Source organism: Lycium barbarum, chromosome 6, assembly GCF_019175385.1.
Source record: "Lycium barbarum isolate Lr01 chromosome 6, ASM1917538v2, whole genome shotgun sequence".
NCBI classification, from domain to species: Eukaryota; Viridiplantae; Streptophyta; class Magnoliopsida; order Solanales; family Solanaceae; genus Lycium; species Lycium barbarum.
This window is the reverse complement of record NC_083342.1, coordinates 105526405-105550669: the sequence shown is the minus strand read 5'-3', so window position 1 is coordinate 105550669 and position 24265 is coordinate 105526405. Positions and strand designations below refer to the sequence as shown.

The window sequence follows — 24265 nt, the reverse complement described above, 5'->3', positions numbered from 1 at the left end:
TTTTTCTGTTACTTAGGGCAGAGTTTGATAAGGAAGAGTTTACATTCAAAGTCTGCCTAATCCGGTAGAGTTTAACTCTAAAACTCTACCTCAAGGCAGAGTTTGTAATGAGTCACATAATTAAGATTACTAATAATGGACTAAAAAATCAAAACTTTGCCTGATAAGGTAGAGTTTGCAGTGAAATTCTGCCTTATCCGGTAGAGTTCACTCTAAAACTCTACCTTAAGGTCACATAATTAAGATTATTCATAATGGACTAAAAATCAAAACTCTGCCTGATAAGGGAGAGTTTGCAGTGAAATTCTGCCTTATCCGGTAGAGTTTCACTCTAAAACTCTACCTTAAGGCAGAGTTTATAATGAGTCACATAATTAAGATTATTTATAATGGACTAAAAAATAGAAGCTTGTGCATTGATCTTAACAAAGATAAACTAATTTTAAAGGAACTAAAATAAATACAATAGATGGCTATTAAGCCAAAAGTACCTACAAAACAACAAAAAACTATTACCAAAAAAAAAAAAACTAACTAATCACTCTCATGAAACTCATCAATCTGCCTGAGATAAGATGACAGTGATGAGGATTCATCAGAAGAGGAATCGTCAAATATTATAATAGGATTCTCAGGGAAAACACCCCTAAGTTCGATGACTGCATCCTTTAGTACATTGAATTCATCTTCCAACTCTTTCTGTTTTATTTTAATTTTATCCATTAAATTAAGAATATTTTGCAACACTATTTTCATCTTGGCCTTATCAACCATAGGACTAGACGAATCAAACTGCCTTGTTATGTTGTCAAATGCAGAATAAGTCCCATGTTTCATACGTTCTTTATTAAATAACTACTAGACAAAAATTTTGGTCTGATGGTTTCCCAATCAGATTTTATCAATCCCCACTTGTGCATGAGAATTCACATAGATTCATTACTTCTGCTTGAACTTGCGTTATTCATTTTGAATCTGCAAAAAGAAATTATATTGAAACCTCTATTTTTTATGTTAATGTGGATATGCATATAACCCTAAAAGAGGGTATTTATAGAACCAAAACGAACCCTAAAAGAGGGTAGTTGAGTAATTACAAGTTCATTAAATGAAAGATAGAAAAATTTAAGTCTACAGTCAAACAGGTAGTTGGCCAGCATAAGCATTGAAAACCAAACCACAATAGTAACTATTGAACCGCTTGGTTTTCAATTCGCATAAGAATAAATATAGACAATTTTTAAAGAATATAGATAGTTACTTCATTTTGAATTGGAGTTACTGTTCAAAAGTAAATCAAAAATCTTAAACGGTTTGGATTTCAATTTGGATAAGAAAATATACAGTTTTTCAGTATTTTAGTTTATTTTTTAAATAAGCATCGAACTCTATCTGATAAGGCAGAGTTTGACTGTGCCTGAAGATAGCAAAACTCTCCCCGAAGGCACAGTTTAATTGCAAACTCTACCTTATCAGTCATACTCGGCCTCAAGGGAGAGTTTCAATGAAAATCAACTCTGCCTGAAGATAGGAAAACTCTCCCTGAAGGCAGAGTTTGACTGCAAACTCTACCTTATCAGTCATACTCTGCCTTATAAGATAAACTCTGCCTCAAGGGAGAGTTTCAATGAAAATTAACTCTGCCTGAAGATTGCAAAACTCTCCCTGATGACAGAGTTTGACTGCAAACTCTACCTTATCAGTCATACTCTGCCTTATAAGATAAACTATGCCTCAAGGGAGAGTTTCAATGAAAATCAACTCTGCCTGACGATTGCAAAACTCTCCCTGATGGCAGAGTTTAACTGCAAACTGTACCTTATCAGTCATACTCTGCCTTATAAGGTAAACTCTGCCTCAAGGGAGAGTTTCAATGAAAATCTCTACCTTAAATGTAGAGGTTTGCAATAACTCAAAAAAAAAAATACACATCCCCTGGTAAAAAGGAAAACACAATAACAGAACACTTGCCTTCATCAAAAAACACAAAAATGAGTATACAAAATGTGATTAGAGTTACAAAAACTGAATACAGCTTGCTACATAAAAATAAAAAATAAAAATAAAAACTAAATCTTTTTTTTCTTGTTAACGTTTTTCTTCTTCTTACTTATTCCCATAAGTACACTTCATGTCATTGTACTCATAGTAATCATGTGCTGCTTTTTCAGGAGGTGTCTCATAACCATCCTCTATCTTGTTTAGCGCATGACAAACCAGGTTTATTGACCAATTCTTCATATAATCCATCACAGCAGAAGGATCCCAACTCTTTGGATCTTCACCACTGATGAGCATATCAGCAAACTTGATGACAAAGCGCCCACAATTGTTATCTCTGAAAGTCACAACACAAAATAGCTTTAGGACAAAAGAGAAAAATAAAACATAAAAAATAAAAATCATCTAAAGAAACCTGAAAAAATATAAAAAAAATAATGAAGATACATACAATCCTTGCTTTGGACATTCAACGAAAGTATATGTCAGTTTGCTGGTATTTTTATATGATAGCTTGTATTGGTCAAAAGAAAATTTCTCCAGCACGTTGGGTGTTATAGTACAAAAGCACTCTATATGGTTAATCAATTGTTGATCGTTGTCATCAAGTGAGTTGTAAATTTCGAGTATGTGCTCATCAATAAAGAATACCGCAAGCACATAATGTAAGATACCACCAACTTCTTCTCTGCCTGGGCGCATTGGTATTAAGACTCTGTCAACATTCTCCCACGACATCTTCCTTTGTAATACCCCATAAATATGATCATCAAGGAAAAAGGCGAATCGACTTTCAGAATGAAGAGGGTAGTAAGAAGATTTATCTGCCAGTTTAAGGTATTCATCCATTTCGAATTTGAATATATTATCAAATGTTATATTCGAGCATGCGTACTTGATGGCATTATTAGAAGTGGGATGATATATCATCTTCTTCCCCATATAATACATCATCGTATTAATATGCTGCATCAAGTAAAAAAACCAGAAGATACAAAGTTAAGTCAGGCGTAAAGAAGAAAAAAATAAATGAACATATAACAAAAACGAATATGCCATCACGAACCTCATCATCAAGCGGATACACTCCGTGGTATATTTCATAAAAAACATCCTATATTTTGGTATCAAATCTTTAAATTTAATGTTTTCATCAAGCTTATTCGCTACAACACCATAGATTACTGCATCCTTTGTCCTGATTAAAAAAGAAATTATTAATAACACACATAAGAAACCTGTTTAGTGAAAGAAAATAAACAAAAAGGTATGCCTTAGTTATGTGTTAAGCCTAAATTTGAAAAAAATTGCAGCTCAATTTAATAGACAAAGAATTAAAAACTTACTTCGGATGATCAAATTTTGAGGCTGGAACCTTTCTTGGATTTATGAACTTATTAAATCTGGCCAATGACTTTTTTTGTGTAGCATAATGGAATGGGAAAATCCGTTTGTAGTTATCCTTCCAGTCGCTTATTTCCTTCCGTTTACCTCGAGGTAGTTCATTGTAAGCAGACTGGAGGACCCACTCAGGTGCAGGGTATGGGCTACCTTCCTCTTTTTTCTCTGACCTCTTGTCTTTAATGAAGACAGTGCTTTCCCTTTTACATTTGCTTGTTGGATAACAGTAGGGGTTTGCATACCTTTATCACAATGAACATCTTCTTTTGGGCTACCCTCTGTGTCTTCAACACACAGTTCACTCCTTAACGGAATAACATTTTAAATAGCGCCCTCAAGAACATCACCTGTGATTTCATCTTCAATGGTTTCGGGTGCATCATCTGAAATATTTGCACCTTCTTCTGTTGTATGGCCTTCAAGAACATCACCTGTGATTTCATCTTCAACGGTTTCGGGTGCATCATCTGAAATCTTTGCACCTTCTTCTGTTGCAGGGCCCTCAAGCACATCACCCGTGATTTCATCTTCAATGATTTTGGGTGCATCATCTGAAATCTTTGCACCTTCTTCTGTTGTTCTATCTCTAACAGGAGATTCATTTAATAAAGATGCTACTTCAATATCAGCTGCCGAACTACCTTCTCCTGTAGCATCTCGAACAGGAGTTTCAATATGTTCAGATGTCACTGATATATCAGCTAGCACATTATCAATTGTATGTTGAACAGGAGATGCAATTAGTTCAGTATCAGGTGCCTTGGTAGTTGTTTCAACAGATTCCGACACCACTGAATCATGCACTTCTGTTCTTTCTTCTCCAACAAAAGATTCGACATGTTGTGATGCTTTTTGTAGAGTTGGATCCGGCATCAATATATCAGCTTGTTGAGATGATAATACTGTATCATTTGGAATAGAAGGTGTTTGATCAGGATCCAACAACAACTGATCAACATGTTCTCTTGCTTCGTCTCCAATAATTGGGAAAGAAGAATCAACTGCTGTTTTAGGAGAACAATCTTTTTTTTTTTATTCATGTAGGGCCAAACTATGAGAGGGAGAATGGTGTGCCTTCTTCAAACGTGTTCTCTTATATGCTACAATAGAAGTAGCTAGTCTTTCAGAACTGACATTACTTTGTTCAATTTGTTGTGTAGCCTCAGCAAAAAGTGGATCAGATGACTGTTCAAACTCAACAGTCTGTTGACCCATATCTGAGTGCGATGATCTTTGTTATCGCCCAATAGACAATCCCTCCACATTTTTATGAGAAACGCCTCGTCTATTTTTCTTTTGGACATCGAGATTTCTAGTGACAAGTCTATATGTGCTCTTTCTATGCTTTTCAACATCTGACGACATTATTAAATCATCGGAATGCTGAGAAACATCATCAGGATCGGCAGTACTTCCCGATTCAAATTTTAAACCTGATTTTAGAAGAGCAGCAACCAGTTTATCCATACGTTTCTTCTCCTTCTCCTGATTAGACAAAATCTTATCCAAAGTCTTCTCCAAAAACTGTACACAAAACAAAAAGAAGAAATTTCAAAAAATTTGGAACTCAAAAAGAGAACAACTTATGCTTGTACAGGACACAAAAATTTATGCCTGTACAGGCAGAATTTCAAAAAAATCACAAGTTAACAAAAGTTATGACTCTTCCGGCAGGGTTTCAAAAATCACAAAGTTAAAAACAATTATGCATGTACAGGCGGAGTTTCAAAAAATATCACAAAGTTAAAGAAAAGTTATGCCTGTACATGCAGAGTTTCACAAAAATCACAAGATAATAAAAGTTATGCTTGTACAGGCAGATTTTGAAAACAATCATAAGTTAATAAAACTTATGCCTCTTCAAGCAGAGTTTCAAACACAATCACAAAGTTAAAGAAAAGTTATGCCTGTACAGGCAGAGTTTAAAAAACTACACAAGTTAAGAGGATTTCAAAAAAATCACAATTTAACAAATGTTATGCCTCTTCAAGAAGACTTTCAAAAATATCACATAGTTAAAGAAAACTTATGCCTGTACCTGCAGAGTTTAAAAAAAAAAACAGAAGTTAACAAAAGTTATGCATGTACAGGCAGAGTTTCAAATTCTGCACAAAAGTGGAATTCAAAAGAAAATCACCAAATTAGCCAAAAAACAAACACAAAATACATACCTCAACACGATGCTCTAGAGAAGAGATTTGATTGTTATGTTCTTCAACAATATTATTCCCTCTTTCATCACTCTATTCGAATGAAAAACAAACAACAATCAAATAACAAACACAGAAAAAAAAAAAAAAAACCAATTTACAAGGGAAAACTCAGTAAAAGTTGAGAAAAGTTATATGTTATACCCCGTATATTTATATGTCGAATTATTCGCAAGCAAATCGACTCAAGTTAAAGGCGGAGTTATTTTCGGACACGAAATAGAAATCTTTAAATTTTAATTTTAATTAAAACATAAATTGTTATAAATTTTATTTAGTGTAAAAATATTATTGGAGATTAGGAATTAATCAATTGTGATTATATTATTAATTCGGAATTAGTAATTAATTAAATTAATTAAAATTAATTATTCAAGTGGGCCCCACCCGAATTAAAAAAAAAGATATAAAAATAAAAATAAAATAGGAAATGGTGACACATAAGAGTGCACGTGTAGCATTTAGGAAGAGAGTATATATATAACAAAGAGATGATTCATAACTCTTATGTAGCATTTCATTCTTGAAAAAAAAAACAAGACCAAAAAAAAAAAAAAAGGAGAACGCAAGAACAATTTCCATGGCTGCTCACGGCCAGCCATGGATGGAGGTGAAAAAAATTATTTTTTTTTGATTAGTAATCAAGTTCCAAGTGTTACATAAGTTCAAGGAGTTGATAGCAACGTTGGATATTGAATCGAGGAAGAAGAAATTGCAAAATTGGAGCAATTGAGCGTAGAAATTCCTCCGAGAAAAATTTGGTAAGATTTTCTTGTTTTATGGTGTAATTGTGCTAATAATGTTGTGATGGATTTATTAAAATTGGATTGGACGAAATTGGAATTAAGAAAATGCATAAAATCGATGTTATAGGAAATTGTGGGTTGAAATGGGTTAAGAGAAAGTTGTTGGGTTGTTAGAATTGTTATGGGCTAAATTGTGAGACTTGTATGTGCATATCATTGTTGTTGGTATTTCTGTGTTGACAGGAGGACAATTAGAAATTCGGGTTAGGCGAATATATAGGGGAAATGCTGCCCGATTTTCGTTAAGCCCTTAATTAATGGAAAACCCTAAATGAGAATATATATATATATATATATATATATATATATATATATATATATATATATAAGCTAAAATATAGGTTCTATAAGAAATGGGCTATAGATTTGTGGACTAGAAAATATAGTCACTAACGATAACGTTATTCTTATATTAAATAGGCTAAAAGAGCGACCAAGCGAACGGTTTTGCGATTAGTCGTCAACAGGTATGTAAAGCTGTCCCTTCTTTCTTTTGGCATGTCTTAAACTTAAGTGATGACTGATATGAAATTTCGGGTAATTCCATTCATAAGATTTGAGTGATATTTATGATTCTTATTCACTTCTTGATGTTACAATTCTCAAGTGATTGAGCCTCCCTCTTCAGTTTTCTGTACGTTGGTTAATAGTCGATATATATCCGTTCCTATTCTTAGGAACTCTATGATAACTAGTGACTGGACTTCTATAAGGTGTTTCATACTATAGTGACATATGACTATGATCCTTAAGGCTTTGTGATATACTTATGATGACATCCAAGGGATGTTTGATATGTTCCGAGTGACATTCGAAAGGTATTTGATACGACTATTGCCCTGATTTTCAAATGGTAATTCGTGTTGATTATTCTATTGAGTCTTTGAAAATGTTTTTAAATTGCATATAGTTTCTCACTACTCTGCTCGTGCGTGCCTCAATATGTCTTTCACTGAGTCCCGGGCCAGGACACGTTTTCGTGCACAGTTTCACTGCATTGTTCACCGAGTCCCTCACTAGAGGGTCGGGACACGTTATATATATATATATATATATATATATATATATATATATATATATATATATGATATGATGATGTGATGATATGATGATATGTTATGGCGGCCAGGAGGGCATATGATGACTTTATTCACCGAGTCCCTCACTAGAGGGCCGGGACACGTTATATATATGATATATGATATTGATATACATGATTTTCATTTCATAAGGCAAGTGTGTTGATGTTTTAAAAGTCATACTTGTTTCTGGTAATCCCTATTTCAGTTATGATCCTTTTACTGCATTTCATGCTTTATATACTCAGTACATATTCCGTACTGACCCCCTTTCTTCGGGGGGCTGCGTTTCATGCCCGCAGGTACAGATAGTCGGTTTGGTGACCCTTCAGCATAGGACTTCTACTCAGCTGTTTTGGAGAGCTCCGTTGTTCCGGAGTCTAGACCTTTGGTTCAGATCTTATAATGTATATGTATATGTTTATCCAGGGGTACGGCGGGGCCCTGTCCCGTCATATTGCACTGTTGATACTCGTAGAGGTCTGTAGACATATGTGTGGGTTGTGTATGGGTTCTGTCAGCTGTGTCTATACGATGTGCTGTGTTATGATGTTCGTCTATGATGGTAGCCTTGTCGGCTTGTATATGATATTGATATGTGATGGCAGCCTTGTCGACTTGCGTATTATTTCATGATATGCTCAGTTGTGACTCCTCAGGAGACAGTGTATCTGAATATACATATATGTTGACGCTATGAACCTTCAAAGTTCTTTTGTAAAGTTCCATTTTGTTCATAGTTTCAATTCGACTATATCTGATAGGTACGTATACGGGTGTCCAGGTCGGGCACTAGTCGCGGCCCCCGGGGTTGGGTCGGGACATTATACCTGTACAGGCAGAGTTTCAAAAATATCACAAAGTTAAAGAAAGGTTATGCCTGTATAGGCAGAGTTTCAAAACAATCACAAGTTAACAAAAAGTTATGCCTCTTCACCTAGAGTTTCAAAAATACCACAAAGTTAAAGAAAGGTTATGCTTGCACAGGCAGAGTTTCAAAAATCACAAAGTTAAAAGAAAAGTTATGCCTGTAGAGGCAGAATTTCAAAAAAAACCACAACTTAACAAAAGTTAAAGTTAAAGAAAAGTTATGCCTGTACAGGCAGAGTTTCAAAAAAATCACAAGATAATAAAAGTTATACCTGTACAGGCAGAGTTTCAAAACAATCACAAGTTAACAAAAAGTTATGCCTCTTCACCCAAAGTTTCAAAAATATCACGAAGTTAAGAAACTTTATGCATGTACAGGCAGAGCTTCAAAAAACACACAAGTTAACGAAATTTATGCCTCTTCAGGCAGAGTTTGAAAAATCACAATGTTAATAAAAGTTATGACTGTACAGGCATAGTTTCAAAATTCTACACGAAAATGGGATTCAAAAGAAAATAACCAAAATAGCGAAAAAAACAAATAAAAAATGCATACCTCAACATGATGCTCTAGAGAAGAGCTTCGATTGTCATTTTCATCAACAATATTATTCCCTTCATTAATTTCTCTTTCATCACTCTATTCCAATGAAAAACAGACAACAATCAAATAAGAACCACTGAACATAAAACCAATTGACAAGGAAAAACTCAGTAAAAGTTAAGAAACTTTATGCCTACACAGGCAGAGTTTCAAAAAACATACAAGTTAACGAAATTTATGCCTCTTCAGGCAGAGTTTGAAAAATCACAATGTTAATAAAAGTTATGACTGTACAGGCATAGTTTCAAAAATCTACACAAAAAATAAATTCAAAAGAAAATAACCAAAATTGCCAAAATAACAAACACAAAATACATACCTCAGCACGATGCTCTAGAGAAGAGCTTCGATTGTCATTTTCATCTTCGATTGTCATTTTCATCAACACTATTATTCTCTTCATCAATATATCTTTCGTCACTCTATTCGAATGAAAAACAGACAACAATGAAACAAGAACCACAACAACATATAAAAAACAATTGACAAACAAAAACTGAGTGAAAGTTAAGAAAAATATGCCTGTACAGGCAGACTTTCAAAATGTCACAACTTAACAAAAATTATGCCTCTTCAAGTAGAGTTTGAAAAGAAAATAATCAAAAATAGCCAGAGAAAAAACCAAACACAAAATACGTACCTCAACATGATGTTGTGAAGAAGAACTTTGACTGATATTTTCATCAATATCATCATTCCCTTCATCAATATATCTTTCATCACTCTATTCGAATGAAAAACAGACATAGTATCAAATTCTACACAATAATGGGATTCAAAAGAAAATTACCAAAATAAACAAAAAGACAACACACAAAATACGTACCTGATTCTCCAGCGAAAAGCTTTGATTGTCATTTTCATGATCATTATTATGCTTTTCACCAATAACTCTTTCATGACTCTATTAAAATGAAAACCAGACAACAATAAAATAAGAACCAAATATGACATAAAAGAAAATTAAAAGAACCATTACCTTTTCATAGTACTTTTCATCGACAAGCAACTCCTTTACTCCATTGAATTGTGGAGCACGCTCTTTTTGATTCTTTTTGTGCGTGTATGACAGCATAGTAGGTTCTTCAACTATGCCAACAACATCACAATATTTTTCGCGATAAAAGGTCCATTTAGACCAAATTCAAACCATAAAAGCATGGATAAAGCCAACAAAATAATAATTTGTGGTCTTTATTTCTTCACCTTTTTTGAAAATACTTCTGAGTGAATTGATAAGATCATTATAACACTCATGGGCCCAATTAAACTGCTCAAATAACTCAATATTCTCTATATATAAAATATGGTCCCACTTTACAGTCTTATCGTGTCTACCACCTAATAATACACGTCCTAGTATATACACCTCAGCTAACATGACAGCATCAATTAAACTTTTAGAGTCTTTCATGAAAGCCTTTAACTCGGTATTTTCAAACTCTTTTTACCATCCTAGATTTCAAAATACTTTCTCAATAAAGAACTTTCATTCGTTGTTCGAGGTTTAATTCGAAGACCAATGATTTTCTTAAATTGTTTTTCTGTAAATTTTGCAACTTTCCCATTGAAGTTAAAATACATGTTGTCCCCCGTTCTGCGAACTTCGGACAACAAAACAGCTGTCAAGAGGACTCCAGACAACTTCAGATTATTCAACTTCATTACATTCCCAAAAGGAGGTTTTTCCAACATGTTCAACTGTCGTACTGATAAAAAATCCTCAACAGTCTTAAGATAACTCCCATCCCCTCGCCACGCAGTAGTAATAAGTGGCCACCTATTTGGGTGAATATAATAATCAGCAAATCGATCATCAACATTGCCACTGTCACTACTCATTTTCAAACACTGAAATTCGAAAAAAAAAAACAAATAAATGTCAAATAGAAATACAAAATACAGAATGAAAACCCATCAACAACACCCAAAACACATACCCATCATAAAATAAGAATAAAATACAGGCATTTGGGGAAAAATGAAAAAGAAAAACTACACACAAACCCCTTGTAAAACCTAAAATACATATACAAAACGTTTAAATTAAAAAACTAATCACAAAAAATAAATAACTATTAACAGGAACTCACCCTTGAAATGCAACTTCCACTAAGAGAATTCAAGTTTGAAAGAGAGAATCGAACTTGTCACAAACACCGAATTGATTGGCAGTTTTCAAATTGAAGAAAAAGAATAATAAAGTGAAGGAAAAACGAAAGGGCGGGCAATTTATATATGTCATAAAAAAGTTAAAAAATTACCCTAGTGCACATGGATTTTAAAAAATGGCACGTGCACAAAATTAGGCCTTCAGCTAGAAGTTTGGATGTGAGTAAAAGTAAACTTCTGCCTGAAGAGGCACAAGGCAGAGTTTCAAAGTGAAACTATGCCTGATTAAGAAGAGCTAGAAGCAAAATTCTACTTAATTAAACTAAGCCTCTACCCACCAAAAGTTTTTTTTTTTAAAGTTGGTTATTCATTATAAAACCACAAAAATAAGAAAAGGTATACATTAAATCCAAAAAAGGATGTATTTTTTAATTTAAATACAAGATGCTTTAATAGTTTTAAAATAAATGGTAAAAGAACATGTGTATACATTTTTAAATGTCAAGGACTTGTGTAGAATGGACACATTTAATATTGTATAAGTTGATTAGAATTTGGAAAAATATCAGTAATACTGTGCCTTATAAGGTAAACTCTGCCTCAAGGGAGAATTTCAATGAAAATCAACTCTGTCTGAAGATAGCAAAACTCTACCTTATCAGTCATACTCTCCCTTTTAAGGTAAACTCTGCCTTAAGGGAGAGTTCCAATGAAAATCTCTAGCTTAAATGCATAGTTTGCATTGTTTAGCAAAACTCTCCCTGAAGGTAGATTTTAAATTGCAAAGTTCTGCCTTAAGGCTTAATTTTGAACAAAGTTTTACCACCTCCCAAAAGTTCTGCCTTAAGGCATAGTTTAGCATACAACTCTCCCCCTAATCAAACCTTGACTATTTTGAAAAAGGGAAAAGGGTCAAATATACCCCTCTACTTTAGTTTAATAGTTAAATATACCCTCCGTTAGTCAAAGTAGATAAATATACCCCTTCCGTTAGTCAAAGTAGATAAATATACCCCTTCCGTTAGTCAAAGTAGATAAATATACCCCTTCCGTTAAGAAAGTAAACAAATATACCCCTCAGTTAACAAAATCCCCAATTCCACCATTAATTACCCTATTTAACTTTAAAAAACCCATGTCCGACCCACCCCGACCCACAAATTAAATTATTTCCACCCAAATATACCCACCACCACTACAACCGACCCAACACAACAGCCACCACCACTTCCACCACCACCGCCACCACTGTTTAGCACTCCCCCTCCCCCCTTACCCCCTAAACAGTTTCGGCAACAATGGTAAACTTCTTTACCACTATTTTCCCTTCATTTTCTTTTTTTTTTATCCACCTTAGACCTTAGTTATTGAAAAGTTAAAGAAAAAATGAAAAGAAGTCCTGACGTTTTTCCTGGAAACAGAGTACAAAATAAAAAAAGAAATAAACAGATTAAAGAAAAAACAGAAAAAGGTAAAAGAAAGAGAAAGGAGAATATTACAGAAGAATTTCATGCAATTCGATTTCGTCAATTTGGGGTTGACAGATTCATTCTTCTTTACAATGACTGGTTTTCTATACATTCTTTATAGATTTTAAAGGAGAATAACTCTATTTTGAATTTATTTTTATTCAACTCTCAAACAAAAGGAAAAAGGTTAGGTACAACTCTAGTTTACATTTCCCGGATTGTTGCTGGAACTGTTTAGGGGGTAACGGGGAAGGGGGAGTGCTAAACAGTGGTGGCGGTGGTGGTGGAAGTGGTGGTGGTGGTTGTGTTGGGTCGGTTGTAGCAGTGGTGGGTATATTTGGGTGGAAAGAATTTAATTTGCGGGTCAGGCATGAGTTTTTTAAAGTTAAATTAAGTAATTAATGGTGGAATTGGGGATTTTGTCAACTGAGGGGTATATTTGTTTACTTTCTTAACGGAAGGGGTATATTTATCTACTTTGACTAATGGAGGGTATATTTAACCATTAAACTAAAGTAGAGGGGTATATTTGACCCTTTTGCCTTTAAAAAATTATGCCTTGCACCTATTTGACTATTGTTTTTTTAGCAAAACTCTCCCCGAAGGCAGAGTTTGACTGCAGACAGTATACATCATTGTAAAAAAAGAAAAACACAATAACATAACACGCGCATTCATCAAAAACCACAAATCAGCATACCAAAATATTGTCTTTTTATAACATATATGACACACAAAAAAATATTGTATAAGTTGATTAGAATTTGGAAAAATATATGCAAGTTGCAAAAGTCTACCTTCAGGCAGAGTTTGACTGTAAATACTACCGGATCAAGCATAGTTTGACTGCAAACACTCTACCTGATCCCGGCAGAGTTTGAGCAAACTGCAAACTCTACCTTCAGGCAAAGTTTTACTGCAGAAAAAATAAACCAGTATACATCATTGTAAAAAAATAAAAAACACAATAACATAACACTTGCATTCATCTATTGTGGTTTCATAACATATACACACAAAAAAACATGAAATTCACTTTTCTATATCAGTCCCCAGAAATCAAGTCTCAACAAGAGTATCTTCCGATGAAATCAAAGTCCAACAACGTAAATCATCATCATCTTTGTCTCCATCTTCGGATCTCTGACGTTTTCTAGAAACTCCAACATCTACTGCTACTTCATTTAGATTTTGTGATGCTTCATTAGAAGACAACACATAATCTCCGCGTGCATAAGCATCATTAAAATCAGCAACAATTGATGCTTTAAGTGCCTGAAATTTTCGCGCTCTTCCTTTTCTTTTGCAATTTTCATTTCAACCCCATAAAGTGTTTGAGTTTTACCAGACAATTGACTTGATGTAGAAACAGCAGCATGACAAAGAATATCCAAGGGATCATTTGTCGTAGAAGTAGATTTACAAAGCATATTCTCCGGATATTGCTGCAAATGTTTGCAAATGTGGATCTAACTTGCCCTCTTAGTTTACCGGATCAGCTAAATCAGAATCTCTTTTAGTATACACACAACCTAAACATGATTTGTTTTCACGATGGAGTTGAACTAAACTTTCAGTAGTGCCGATCACAGAAACAAATCGTGTGTCCAAAGTGTCAATTCTACTGTCTAAAGTAGTCTTTTCAACACATTCAGCAACAGCTTTAGTCAAGACAACAAAAATAATCAAAAAAGTACAATTCTTCTATATGGCTATTGAAACAATCCTACAAAAAGTAAGAATAATCAAAAGAGTAAGAATAATCAAAAATAAGAAAGTAAGTAAAAATAATCGAAAAAGTACAATGCATGTATACAAACAAAGATATGATAAAAATTAAACAATACCGTGACTTGCTTGACAATACTAGAGCATTCATCTTCCAGTTTCTTATTCACACTGGACATAACACCCTATATAGATAAATCAAATAAAAAAAAACATGTATTATTACGCTAGAACCCAAACATAACCTTAAGGAGTCTTGAACAAGTTAGGCCTGAAATTTTAATAACTTCAGTTGACATAAAAAAGTTAAGAAAATCAGGTAAAGTTTTGCATTTTTTTATCAACTCCTGCTTACAAAGTAAGCAAAATCCTTGTCCTAAAACTTACTTTTATAACATAATCTGGTTTAAAGGCAGACTTTGACAAGCAGGGTGGTATACCTTAAGGCATAAAGTTAGGCCTAAAGGCAGACTTTGACAAGCATAACTTGTGAATTTGATGAAACTCTGTCTGTACAGGCATAACTTTTTTTTTAACTTGTGAATTTGATGAAACTCTGCCTGTACAGGCATAACTTTTCTTTAACTATGTGATATTTTTGAAACTCTGCCTCAAGAGGCATAACATTTTCTTAACTTGTGATATTTGATGAAACTCTGCCTGTACAAGCATAACTTTTTCTTAACTTGTGATATTTGATGAAACTCTACCTGTACAGGCATAACTTTTCTTTTACTATGTGATATTTTTGAAACTCTGCCTCAACAAGCATAACTTTTGTTAACTTGTGTGTTTTTTGAAACTCTGCCTGTACAAGCATAACTTTTTCTTAACTTGTGAATTTGATGAAACTCTGCGTGTACAGGCATAACTTTTGTTTAGTTGTGAATGTTTTGAAAGTCTGCCTGTACTGGCAGAAATTCTAAGGCATAACTTTTGAACAAAGTTAGGCCTCAAGGCAGAAGTTGCATCACAGTTCTGCCTCTAGGGAATAACTTTTAAGTAAGTTATGCCTGAAGGCAGAAGTTGAAATACAAGTCAGGCCTGAAGGCATATATAGTTTGAAACACACACACAACAATCTCTGCTTGTTAAAACAAATATAATAGGGGAGTTTTGAACAAGGCCATAAATGCAAAAATACAAATAAATAAATAAAAAAAGACAAAAATACAAAAAAAAAAGAAGACAAAAAACATAATTACTACTTACATCAAGTATGTGATCGGGGTGACAAAACCACAGTCGAAGAACAAGAGCTTGAATCAAAAGCAAATTGAAGTGCAACTGGATAATTGTGCCTCTCTTGTCCCATAGCAACAACAGAGTTCATATGTAACCTATTAAATTTCTATACCACAATACAAAAAAACATGACACATTTAAAAAAAATGACAAAAAAGCAAAATAAAAAGAAAAAAGCAACTGAAAAACACGTACATTTTCAACATGGAAGAAATTCTCAGTAGCAACATTATAAGGAGCTAGCTTTGATGGACCCCAACACAACATACGAGGAAACTTCAGACCATTGTACTTTGAAAATCCTCGGAAAATAGGGCAAAGCTCAATTGCCCACACATGTAAAGCATAAGGAAACCCGGTAATCATATAAGTCATATTTCTATTAAATGACACAGTCTTGAAAGTCCTCAAACAACAACGAATTGACTGTACAAACCATTCAAAACCAAGAGTACCCCAAGGATAAGAAACCCAAAGAACATCGTCATCAATTATCTTCATTATATGATCTTTAACGAAACAGTGCTCATCACGTCCTAACAACACCCTCTCCACTATATAGACCTCAGCAAGCCTAACAACATCAGTATGTTTTGCCCAAAAACTAGCAGGCCAATTAATTGAACAAAACTGTAAGAACCTCTTGAGATCAGACAACTTTATTCTATCCTCATTGGAAAATATTGCCTCAACAATCTATTTGGTCTGGTAGAAACAACACTAAAATCACCACCACAATTATCCAAACCCGTAATAAGACGGAAACATTCGCGATCAAATACAAACTTACGACCAAATATCATAAACTTTAACACACTATCAGTACCAGACTCAACTTGGGAGAAAACCAAGCAATGGAACATATTATCACACAAGTGTAGATCACCCAACTCCATAAAAGATCCAAAACATCCCTTTTTAACAACTCCAAATTAGAGACACTCAAAAATGACATAATCAAATCCTTCAATTTAAAATCACTACTCCACAGACCACATGCTTCAAACCAATGTTCAAACTTAACCAAAAGATCGTCTGCCTATAAAAGAAAAATTAATATGAAAAGAAGTCAAATTAGAGTCAAGTTAGTCCATCAGGCAAAACTTTATAGTCCAAAAAGGTAGTCAAGTTAGGTCATCAGGCAGAACTTTACAAATCCAAAAGTTAGTCAAGTTCTACCTTTAGGAGCACTTTAGAGTAAAAAAGATAGTCAACTTAGGCCATCAGGCAAAACTTTACAACTTCAAAATTAGTCAAGTTCTGCCTTCAGGCAGCACTTTAGAGTCCAAAAAGGAAGTCAAGTTAGACCATAAGGCAGAACTTTACAATCCAAAAGTTAGTCAAGTTAGGCCATCAGGCAAAACTTTACAAATCCAAATATAAACAAATTATTAAAAAAAAAAAAAAGGACACAATTAAAGTGTACCATAATACAATGAGTTACTGGACTGCTACACACCTGCATCATATAACAAAGAATAGACAAAAGGTCAGTTACATAAACAAAAAAACATACACAAAACCATACACACACAACACATGCTAGAATAGAAACACTTACAAAAATAATTTCATGCTGGAATAGCGATAAGTTTAGTTACAAAAACAAAAAATTAAACATAAACTAAGGAGTTTGAACAACTTAGAACTGAAGACAGATGTTGAATCACAACTCTGCCCTCTAATGCATTACTTTTGAGCAAGTTAACCAGAAGCAACTTAGGCCTGAAGGCAAAAGTTGAATCACAGGCAGATTTAACATTCAACACAAAGAAATCCTAAAGCACATATTAGGCCTGAAAGGCAGAAGTTGAATCACAGGCAGAAGTTGCCTGAAGGCAGATATTGAAGGAAAACTAAGAACATTCACCAGAAAGAAATCCAAAAAGCACATATCAGGCCTGAAAGGCAGAAGTTGAATCACATGCAGAAGTTGCCTAAAGGCACAAGTTGAATCAAAACTATGAACATTCACCACAAAGAAATCCAAAAGCACATATTAGGCCTGAAGGCAAAATTTGAATCATAGGCAGAAGTTGAATGAATGCAGAAGTTGAATTAAAACTTAGAACATTCAACACAAAGAAATCCAAAAGCACATATTAGGCCTGAAGGCAAAAATTCAATCATAGGCAGAAGTCGCATGAAGGCAAAGGTTGAACCAAAACTAAGAACATTCAACACAAAGAAATCCAAAAGCACATATTAGACCTAAAGGCAAAAGTTGAATCAAAGGCAGAAGTTACCTGAAGGCAGAGGTTGAATCAAAACACAGAACATTCAACACAAAGAAATCCAAAAGCACATATCAAAAATCCACAAAAAACACTTTTTTTTTTTGCGGGGATTGCCCTTCAAACGCGATGTTGAGGGGCATTCGCGCCAATTGCCCCAAAAAACAAAGGAAACACGACATAACCATGAAAAAAACATACAAAAACTTTGAATAAACACTAAAATCATAGTTTACAATCAGAAAACGATCAATTACATACAAAAAAATTATGGAAAAAAAAACAACAAAGGTGAAGAATATACCTACAATAAACAAAATCGACTACAACAACGATAACAATAACAGCTATAAATTCGTACCTAAATATTCGTAGAATTAAAGAGAAAACTCAAAGAACAATTTAACCGGAGAGACAAAGAAAAAGCGCGTTAATCGAAAAAACTGCAAAAACGAAATAGTAAGGGTTCAAGAGGGTAAGGGGTAATTTCATCCGAAAAATTCATTAAAAGAGGCGGAGAGGTTAATATTAAAGACCACGTGTTTGAAGGGTAATCCCCGCAAAAAAAAAAAAAAACTTTTTTTAAGCTAGGCCAACTTATTTTTTGGGGCTTATTTTAAGCACAAAATGGCTTATAAACTGACCAGGCAAACACTAAAAAAAAGCTGAAAACAGCTTATAAGCTGTTTTGAGCAACTTATAAGCTAAGCCAAATGGGCTCTTAATGCATATGCAGCCCCTGAACTTGTTCCTTTTTTCCATTTTGACATCTTAACTAAGTGTTGTTCCTATTGAACCTCGGAACTCGTCCTCAAGTGTGTCTATCAAACACAATCTGACTTACATAGTATTCTATCTTCAATGTAGCAACATGCTAATATATATCTAATTTAATTATACCATTTTTTAGCTAAGATTAGCAGCAATTGATAGGGGGAAAAAAGAGTAAGCTCTTAATTAAGCAGGCAGTGGAAGCTCTTAATTAAGCAGGCAGTGGAAGCTCTTAATTAAGCAGGCAGTGGAAGAGAAAAACCAGCAGAAACCGACACATCCATGACCTAAAGAATAGCTTACCACACGTCTAAAATATTACTTCACCTTCATTACCACAATTTAATTTTTGATTCTAATAAAAATCAGATTTAGAGGGTTTGATAGACATACTTGAGGATGAATTCAGGGATTCAATAGAAACAATACTTAGTTGAGGTGCCAAAACGAAAATAAAAGACATGTTTAGGAGGCTGCATTAAGTCTTAATAATTTAACTCATATATGCGGTTGTCATTCAATAATTGATCCGAATACATCCTTAATTCAGTTGGAGCCTCCAAACTAACTTAATTAGCTAATTAATAAACGAGAAGAGACGAAATAATGCGTCTTTAAAGTATGTGAAACTAAGCAAATATGTCATTTGTTAATGGTTTGACAATTCTTTAACATGTACAAATTTAATATTTCTTTTCTATTTGTATTTATGTAACAACCAAAGCTGAGCATCAATTTCTAAGTTTGAATGTAAATAGTTTAGTTAAGTTAATATGGTTATTCTTTTACATAATAACGATGTAAACAATATATCGTTGTAACAGACGTTCATATCTTTGGTGATGAAAATTGTAATTCATAAATATATTTTTGTTCTTCAGTTTTCTGATTCTTTTACAATTGATACACATTCTCTGCACTACACTTGAATATCCTTAATTAAGGATGAGATAATTTTCATCATGTTATTATAAAAAATAAAAAAGCAATGAAGCTTACGCTAAAAAGTTTAATTACATATATAGCGTCTAAATCAGTAATTTTGGAATAACAACAGTGCTCAATAGTCGATTTGCTTTGCGGAAAACAATGTTATAAAAAATCAATGGGGATTAAAAGGGGTTGCCAGCCAATGAATCTCAACAAAATGTTAGCCAAACGATTATTTTCATTCACTCGTGAAAAAAAGTCTAGTTAACCATTTTGCTAGCAGAATTCTGTTTTAAAATGTTTAAGGAAATATTCAGCTATGAGAAAAATTGAAGAAAAAGAAAAACTCTCCAGCCAACAGGGCAAAAGAAGCAGCTTTTCTTTCACGATGAGCATGAAATTGTTGAAAAAGAAACTAACATCAGTAATATTTGCAGCAGAATTGCCAAACTTAGAGATTGCTTTTTCCCAAACATACTTTATATTATAGTTAAAATGCTTATTAAACTACTTAAACCTTTAAAAATTAAATAGTATATGTCACTCATCCATATATGCACTAGAGAAAAATGAGATGGAGAAAACCCGTATCTCAAGATGAGCATGAAATGTGCTTCACACCCCTCATTATTTTCGTGCTAAAAAAACAACATAAACCTTAAAATGAAATTCTACCTTAAACATTGTATTCTCTGATGGAATACAGGCATACGCAGCGGAAACAAATAGTTAGGATCGAACTTGCATGTAATATATACAACACATAATCAAGATATTAATCAAATATAAAATTGATACTTATCTCTTGAAGCGTGACCGCGATCAAGAATCGAATCTTCAACCACGAGCACACACCATCCAGCTCATCGTCATCCTTCAGTTCCATGGTCTTCTGCTGTGTAACCCGAATAATATCAGAATTTGTGAAATTCGTGTGGGCAAATTTCTATGGAAGAAGAGTAGAAACTTGTAAAACCCTTGACCTCCTTATGGAATAAGAGCCCTATTTTATAACTACAGGTTTAGGGTTTTTACCCTTTTCCAAAACCTGTTGGGTCTTTTTATATTCCACCAAGAAATAATATTCCATTTAATTCTTTATTATCCGGGCACAACAGGGACCACCGAATTTATTAACGAGGCTTCCTATTATGGAATTAATTCAAAAAATCTGAATTAATCCTACCATAATAAATTGCGAATTATTCCACCAAAAAATCGTAACTGCACTCCTCAGTTCAATTTCGAAATCATACATTAAAACTTATTTAACTCCCCATGTTAAGATTACAGATACCAATCAATTAAATTAAATTACTGACAATTTAATTCATTGACTAATTGAATCCTTTATATTTCTGCTTAACTTACATCATGTGACGGATACAAAATCCACCTGCAGGGTTTTCACACGAGACTTATAAGCATCCATAAAGGGGTATCATCAATCTCAAAGTCGAGACATGGATTCTATCAACTAATTATTATTTCACAAATGTAATTTGCCATTATCCAATTCACCAGGAATACATAGACCCGCAATTGAGTCGTACCTTTTAATAAATCAAAATAATGAACAAATCACATTGATCATAATAATTATATCAAGATTAAGAGTATAAGTACATTTAATGAACTAGAGAATTTGTTTTATATATTCAATACAAAAACACTTATCTCTATTTGGTCCGTTCAATACATACAAAATGTACTAGCACAAGAAGACGGAACTATACCGTTCCCATAATGAAGATACATTATATTAATCTTGGGCTACAATCATACCAATGGCTTTGTCCAATTTCCATCTTAGATTGTGAACATAAATTTTATACTTATAAGAACCGACGATTTAATCTTCCGTGTATAAGCTAAACTCTATACACTAAATCATCTACTATATAAGTAAAGGACACACATTCTAGTACATGATCTATTTAATTCTTTATTAAACAACGAATAAATAATTGTTCTATAATAAATACTATATTCAAACACATGGTTAATAGTATATATCCAACATTCTCAAGTACTAGTCGGAAAGTAAAGCATGCAATGAAATATTCTTGTCTACTATATATATATAGTTAACTTTCTATGGACATGGTAATTAAAACATCTCAATTATTTGTAAAACAAGACTTTTAAATTAAAGGTGTGTAGTGTGATTATCTTTTTGTTCTTGTAACACACTATACTCAATGAAACATGTGATTAGTAAAAGCAAGTGGATTATGGCTCTCTTCCTCCTCCTCATCATCTTCATCATGGAGTTGATGAATTGGGTCAAAACTTGGAGAGTTATTAGCAGTACAGGTATCTGATCCATGCAGCTGATGATCAAAAGCAAAAGAGTTATTGAAATTGCTGACACTATTGATATTGTTGATCAGGTTGTTGTTTGAAACAGAGGAATTGTTTGAGTAACTTGGCTGTAGAATTGCAACGTGTTGTTCTTGTGGTTGTTGTTGGTGTTGTTGTTGTGAAGTTTGAAAGACAGTTGCCACTGCATATCTGCTGTTCATTAGCTGTGTCTGCACTAATGCTAGCTCTGATTGTAAGGATGCCACCTACAAAATTTAGCATTTGTACTTGCTCATGTCAGTCCTCTATATATTTCACATATCTTATGTATACTGTAATTGGGCATCAAGGGATGATCTAGTGGTTAATAAAGTAAAATGAGAACATATAAAGTCCCAGGTTTAAATTTCAGTAGAGTTAAAAAATTACTAAGTGATCTTTTTCATCAAGGTGCATTATATAGAAACACATAAGGTATGGTTTTTTGTACCTGATATGATTAAATAAGCAATATATATCCAACCTGATCAATATAAAGGATTCAGCAAGATCATGTGTAATGTGTGCAGTAAAAAATTCAAAGAACTGCAATAGATGTGGAATTAGAATAAGCAGCGAAAAATGGACATTAGTCAAATGAACCACACTGCTTTTTGTTTCCTCTTCTTGTTAAAATATACTCACTGTAAGTCTGTAAGTACTATTCTAGGACAAAGACCTAGAAATAAAACTTTGTCCTTGATCAACACAAAACCTCACCCCACCGCTTCTTCAGCTTAGTTTTGAAAATGACAATCAATTTAACTCCATTCATCAACCTTCAAATATGTCTTAGTACGTAGTAGTTTACAAAAAACACTACAACTATTAATCATGGCAAAGCCAGAAATTAGCTAAGAGTATTCAAGAAGAAGAAAATATATATGAAGTTATATTCCATCTATATCTGCAATACTATAATTTTTCGACAAAAGATATTCGACTGACCATTTTCGGCACATATAGCTATGCACTAGTAATAATTCTACCATCAAAATGACAAAGTTATAAATTATAGTACTCGTGGTATCTAAAACTAAATGTAAACCTGTTGTTGCAAAGCAAGAATGGCTGACACACAGCCATAAACAGGATCGGAGAGCCTAGCCTGAGCCTCATAAGTTATAGTAACCACTGCATCTTGCCGCCGGTTAGCAGGAATGTGCAACAATAGCTTAGACACATTGCTGGCTCCGAACACCTTGTGCACGGCCGCAAACCGAGCCGCGCCTTGGTCAGAGCCAAAATAGGGAGCGAAAACGCACCCATTGATGCATTTTCTTCTCAAGAACTTGCATGCACCACAAGGGGCCGTGGATGCCACAAGAGTCGTCGAGACTGACGGCTCCACGGCCCCTGCAACACGCTTTCTGGGGCCCTTACGCCGGTTTTGATCCGATGTGCCATGATCACTTGGTGGCTCATCCATGTGATCATGCATGGCTTTTGCTAGAGGGAGAGAGTGAAAGTTTAGTTAGTACTGATAATTAAAAGAGAAAGGCTGTTTAAAAGAGTTGTTTATAAGAAAATAATGAACAAAGGCACGTAACTCTCGTGAAGGGTTTGGCAAAGGTAGAGACGTTAAGGTTGGTGAGAGTTGAGTAATGGGGGAGGGGGAAATAGGAATGTACTTCTTGAGTGTGAGGGGCACGTGCAAAGAGAGTGTTGTGCATGTTCACTGATTTTTAATCAGAGTCTCTATATGATTACTTTGGGTATAATGTTTTATAGAGTTTTTCACTCATACCAAAAATTTATGTCGGTAAAAATATAGAAAGTTTATAGTAATATTTTCTTTTATATAGTATTGAATTGGGATGGATTCAAATAAAATCATGTGGTGCAATATGTATAAGATCAACCTGACTTACTTGAGATCGAGACATAATAATTATTATAATCAGTGGCTAAACCAATATAATTTTCACTAAGGTAATTCAACATATAAAGATGTAAAATATAAGAAGAGCAAATTCAACATCTACTATATATGTAGATAAAAATATTTTGACCTTATACATGTATTGTAACTTTTTTGACGAAGATGAACCCCTTACGATACCCTAATTTCGCCCTTAGTTATAGTTGTTATTGGGAAAAAATAACATGGGGATGGTTTGTGGGAGGTTGGGGGAGTGTTTGTTATGATTGGAGGAACTGTCTGTGATGGGAAGACACAAGATTTATGCTGCCCGTGGCGTGTGGGAAGGTGGAAACCATACGTATTTAGTTATCATATCATGGAATCAATACTTACACTAGGATTACATGCTTTCTTTGCTGTTGTCACAAAGCTTGCATAATCAACCTGTATGCTAAACTCTATTTTTCTGAAAGATTTTGTTCTATAAGTTTCGACTGTTTTCGGATGTTTCAAAGAAAGAAAAAAAAATCCTTGAAAAGGACTACATTTTCATCGATTGTCACGGTACATAATATCTTTATAGCAAACTAGATACAGT

The 24265-nt window shown here is 33.9% G+C and overlaps 1 protein-coding gene across 1 annotated transcript; it reads right to left on the bottom strand.

The window, feature by feature from the left end:
* Positions 1 to 21513: 21513 nt before the first annotated feature.
* LOC132599923 (LOB domain-containing protein 20) lies at positions 21514 to 23270 on the bottom strand. Its single transcript, XM_060313083.1, has 2 exons — positions 22852 to 23270; positions 21514 to 22030 (listed from the first exon to the last, which is right to left on the bottom strand). The coding sequence occupies exons 1-2, from the start codon at positions 23242 to 23244 to the stop codon at positions 21659 to 21661; spliced, it is 765 nt and encodes a 254-aa protein (XP_060169066.1). The 5' UTR covers positions 23245 to 23270; the 3' UTR covers positions 21514 to 21658.
* Positions 23271 to 24265: the final 995 nt, after the last annotated feature.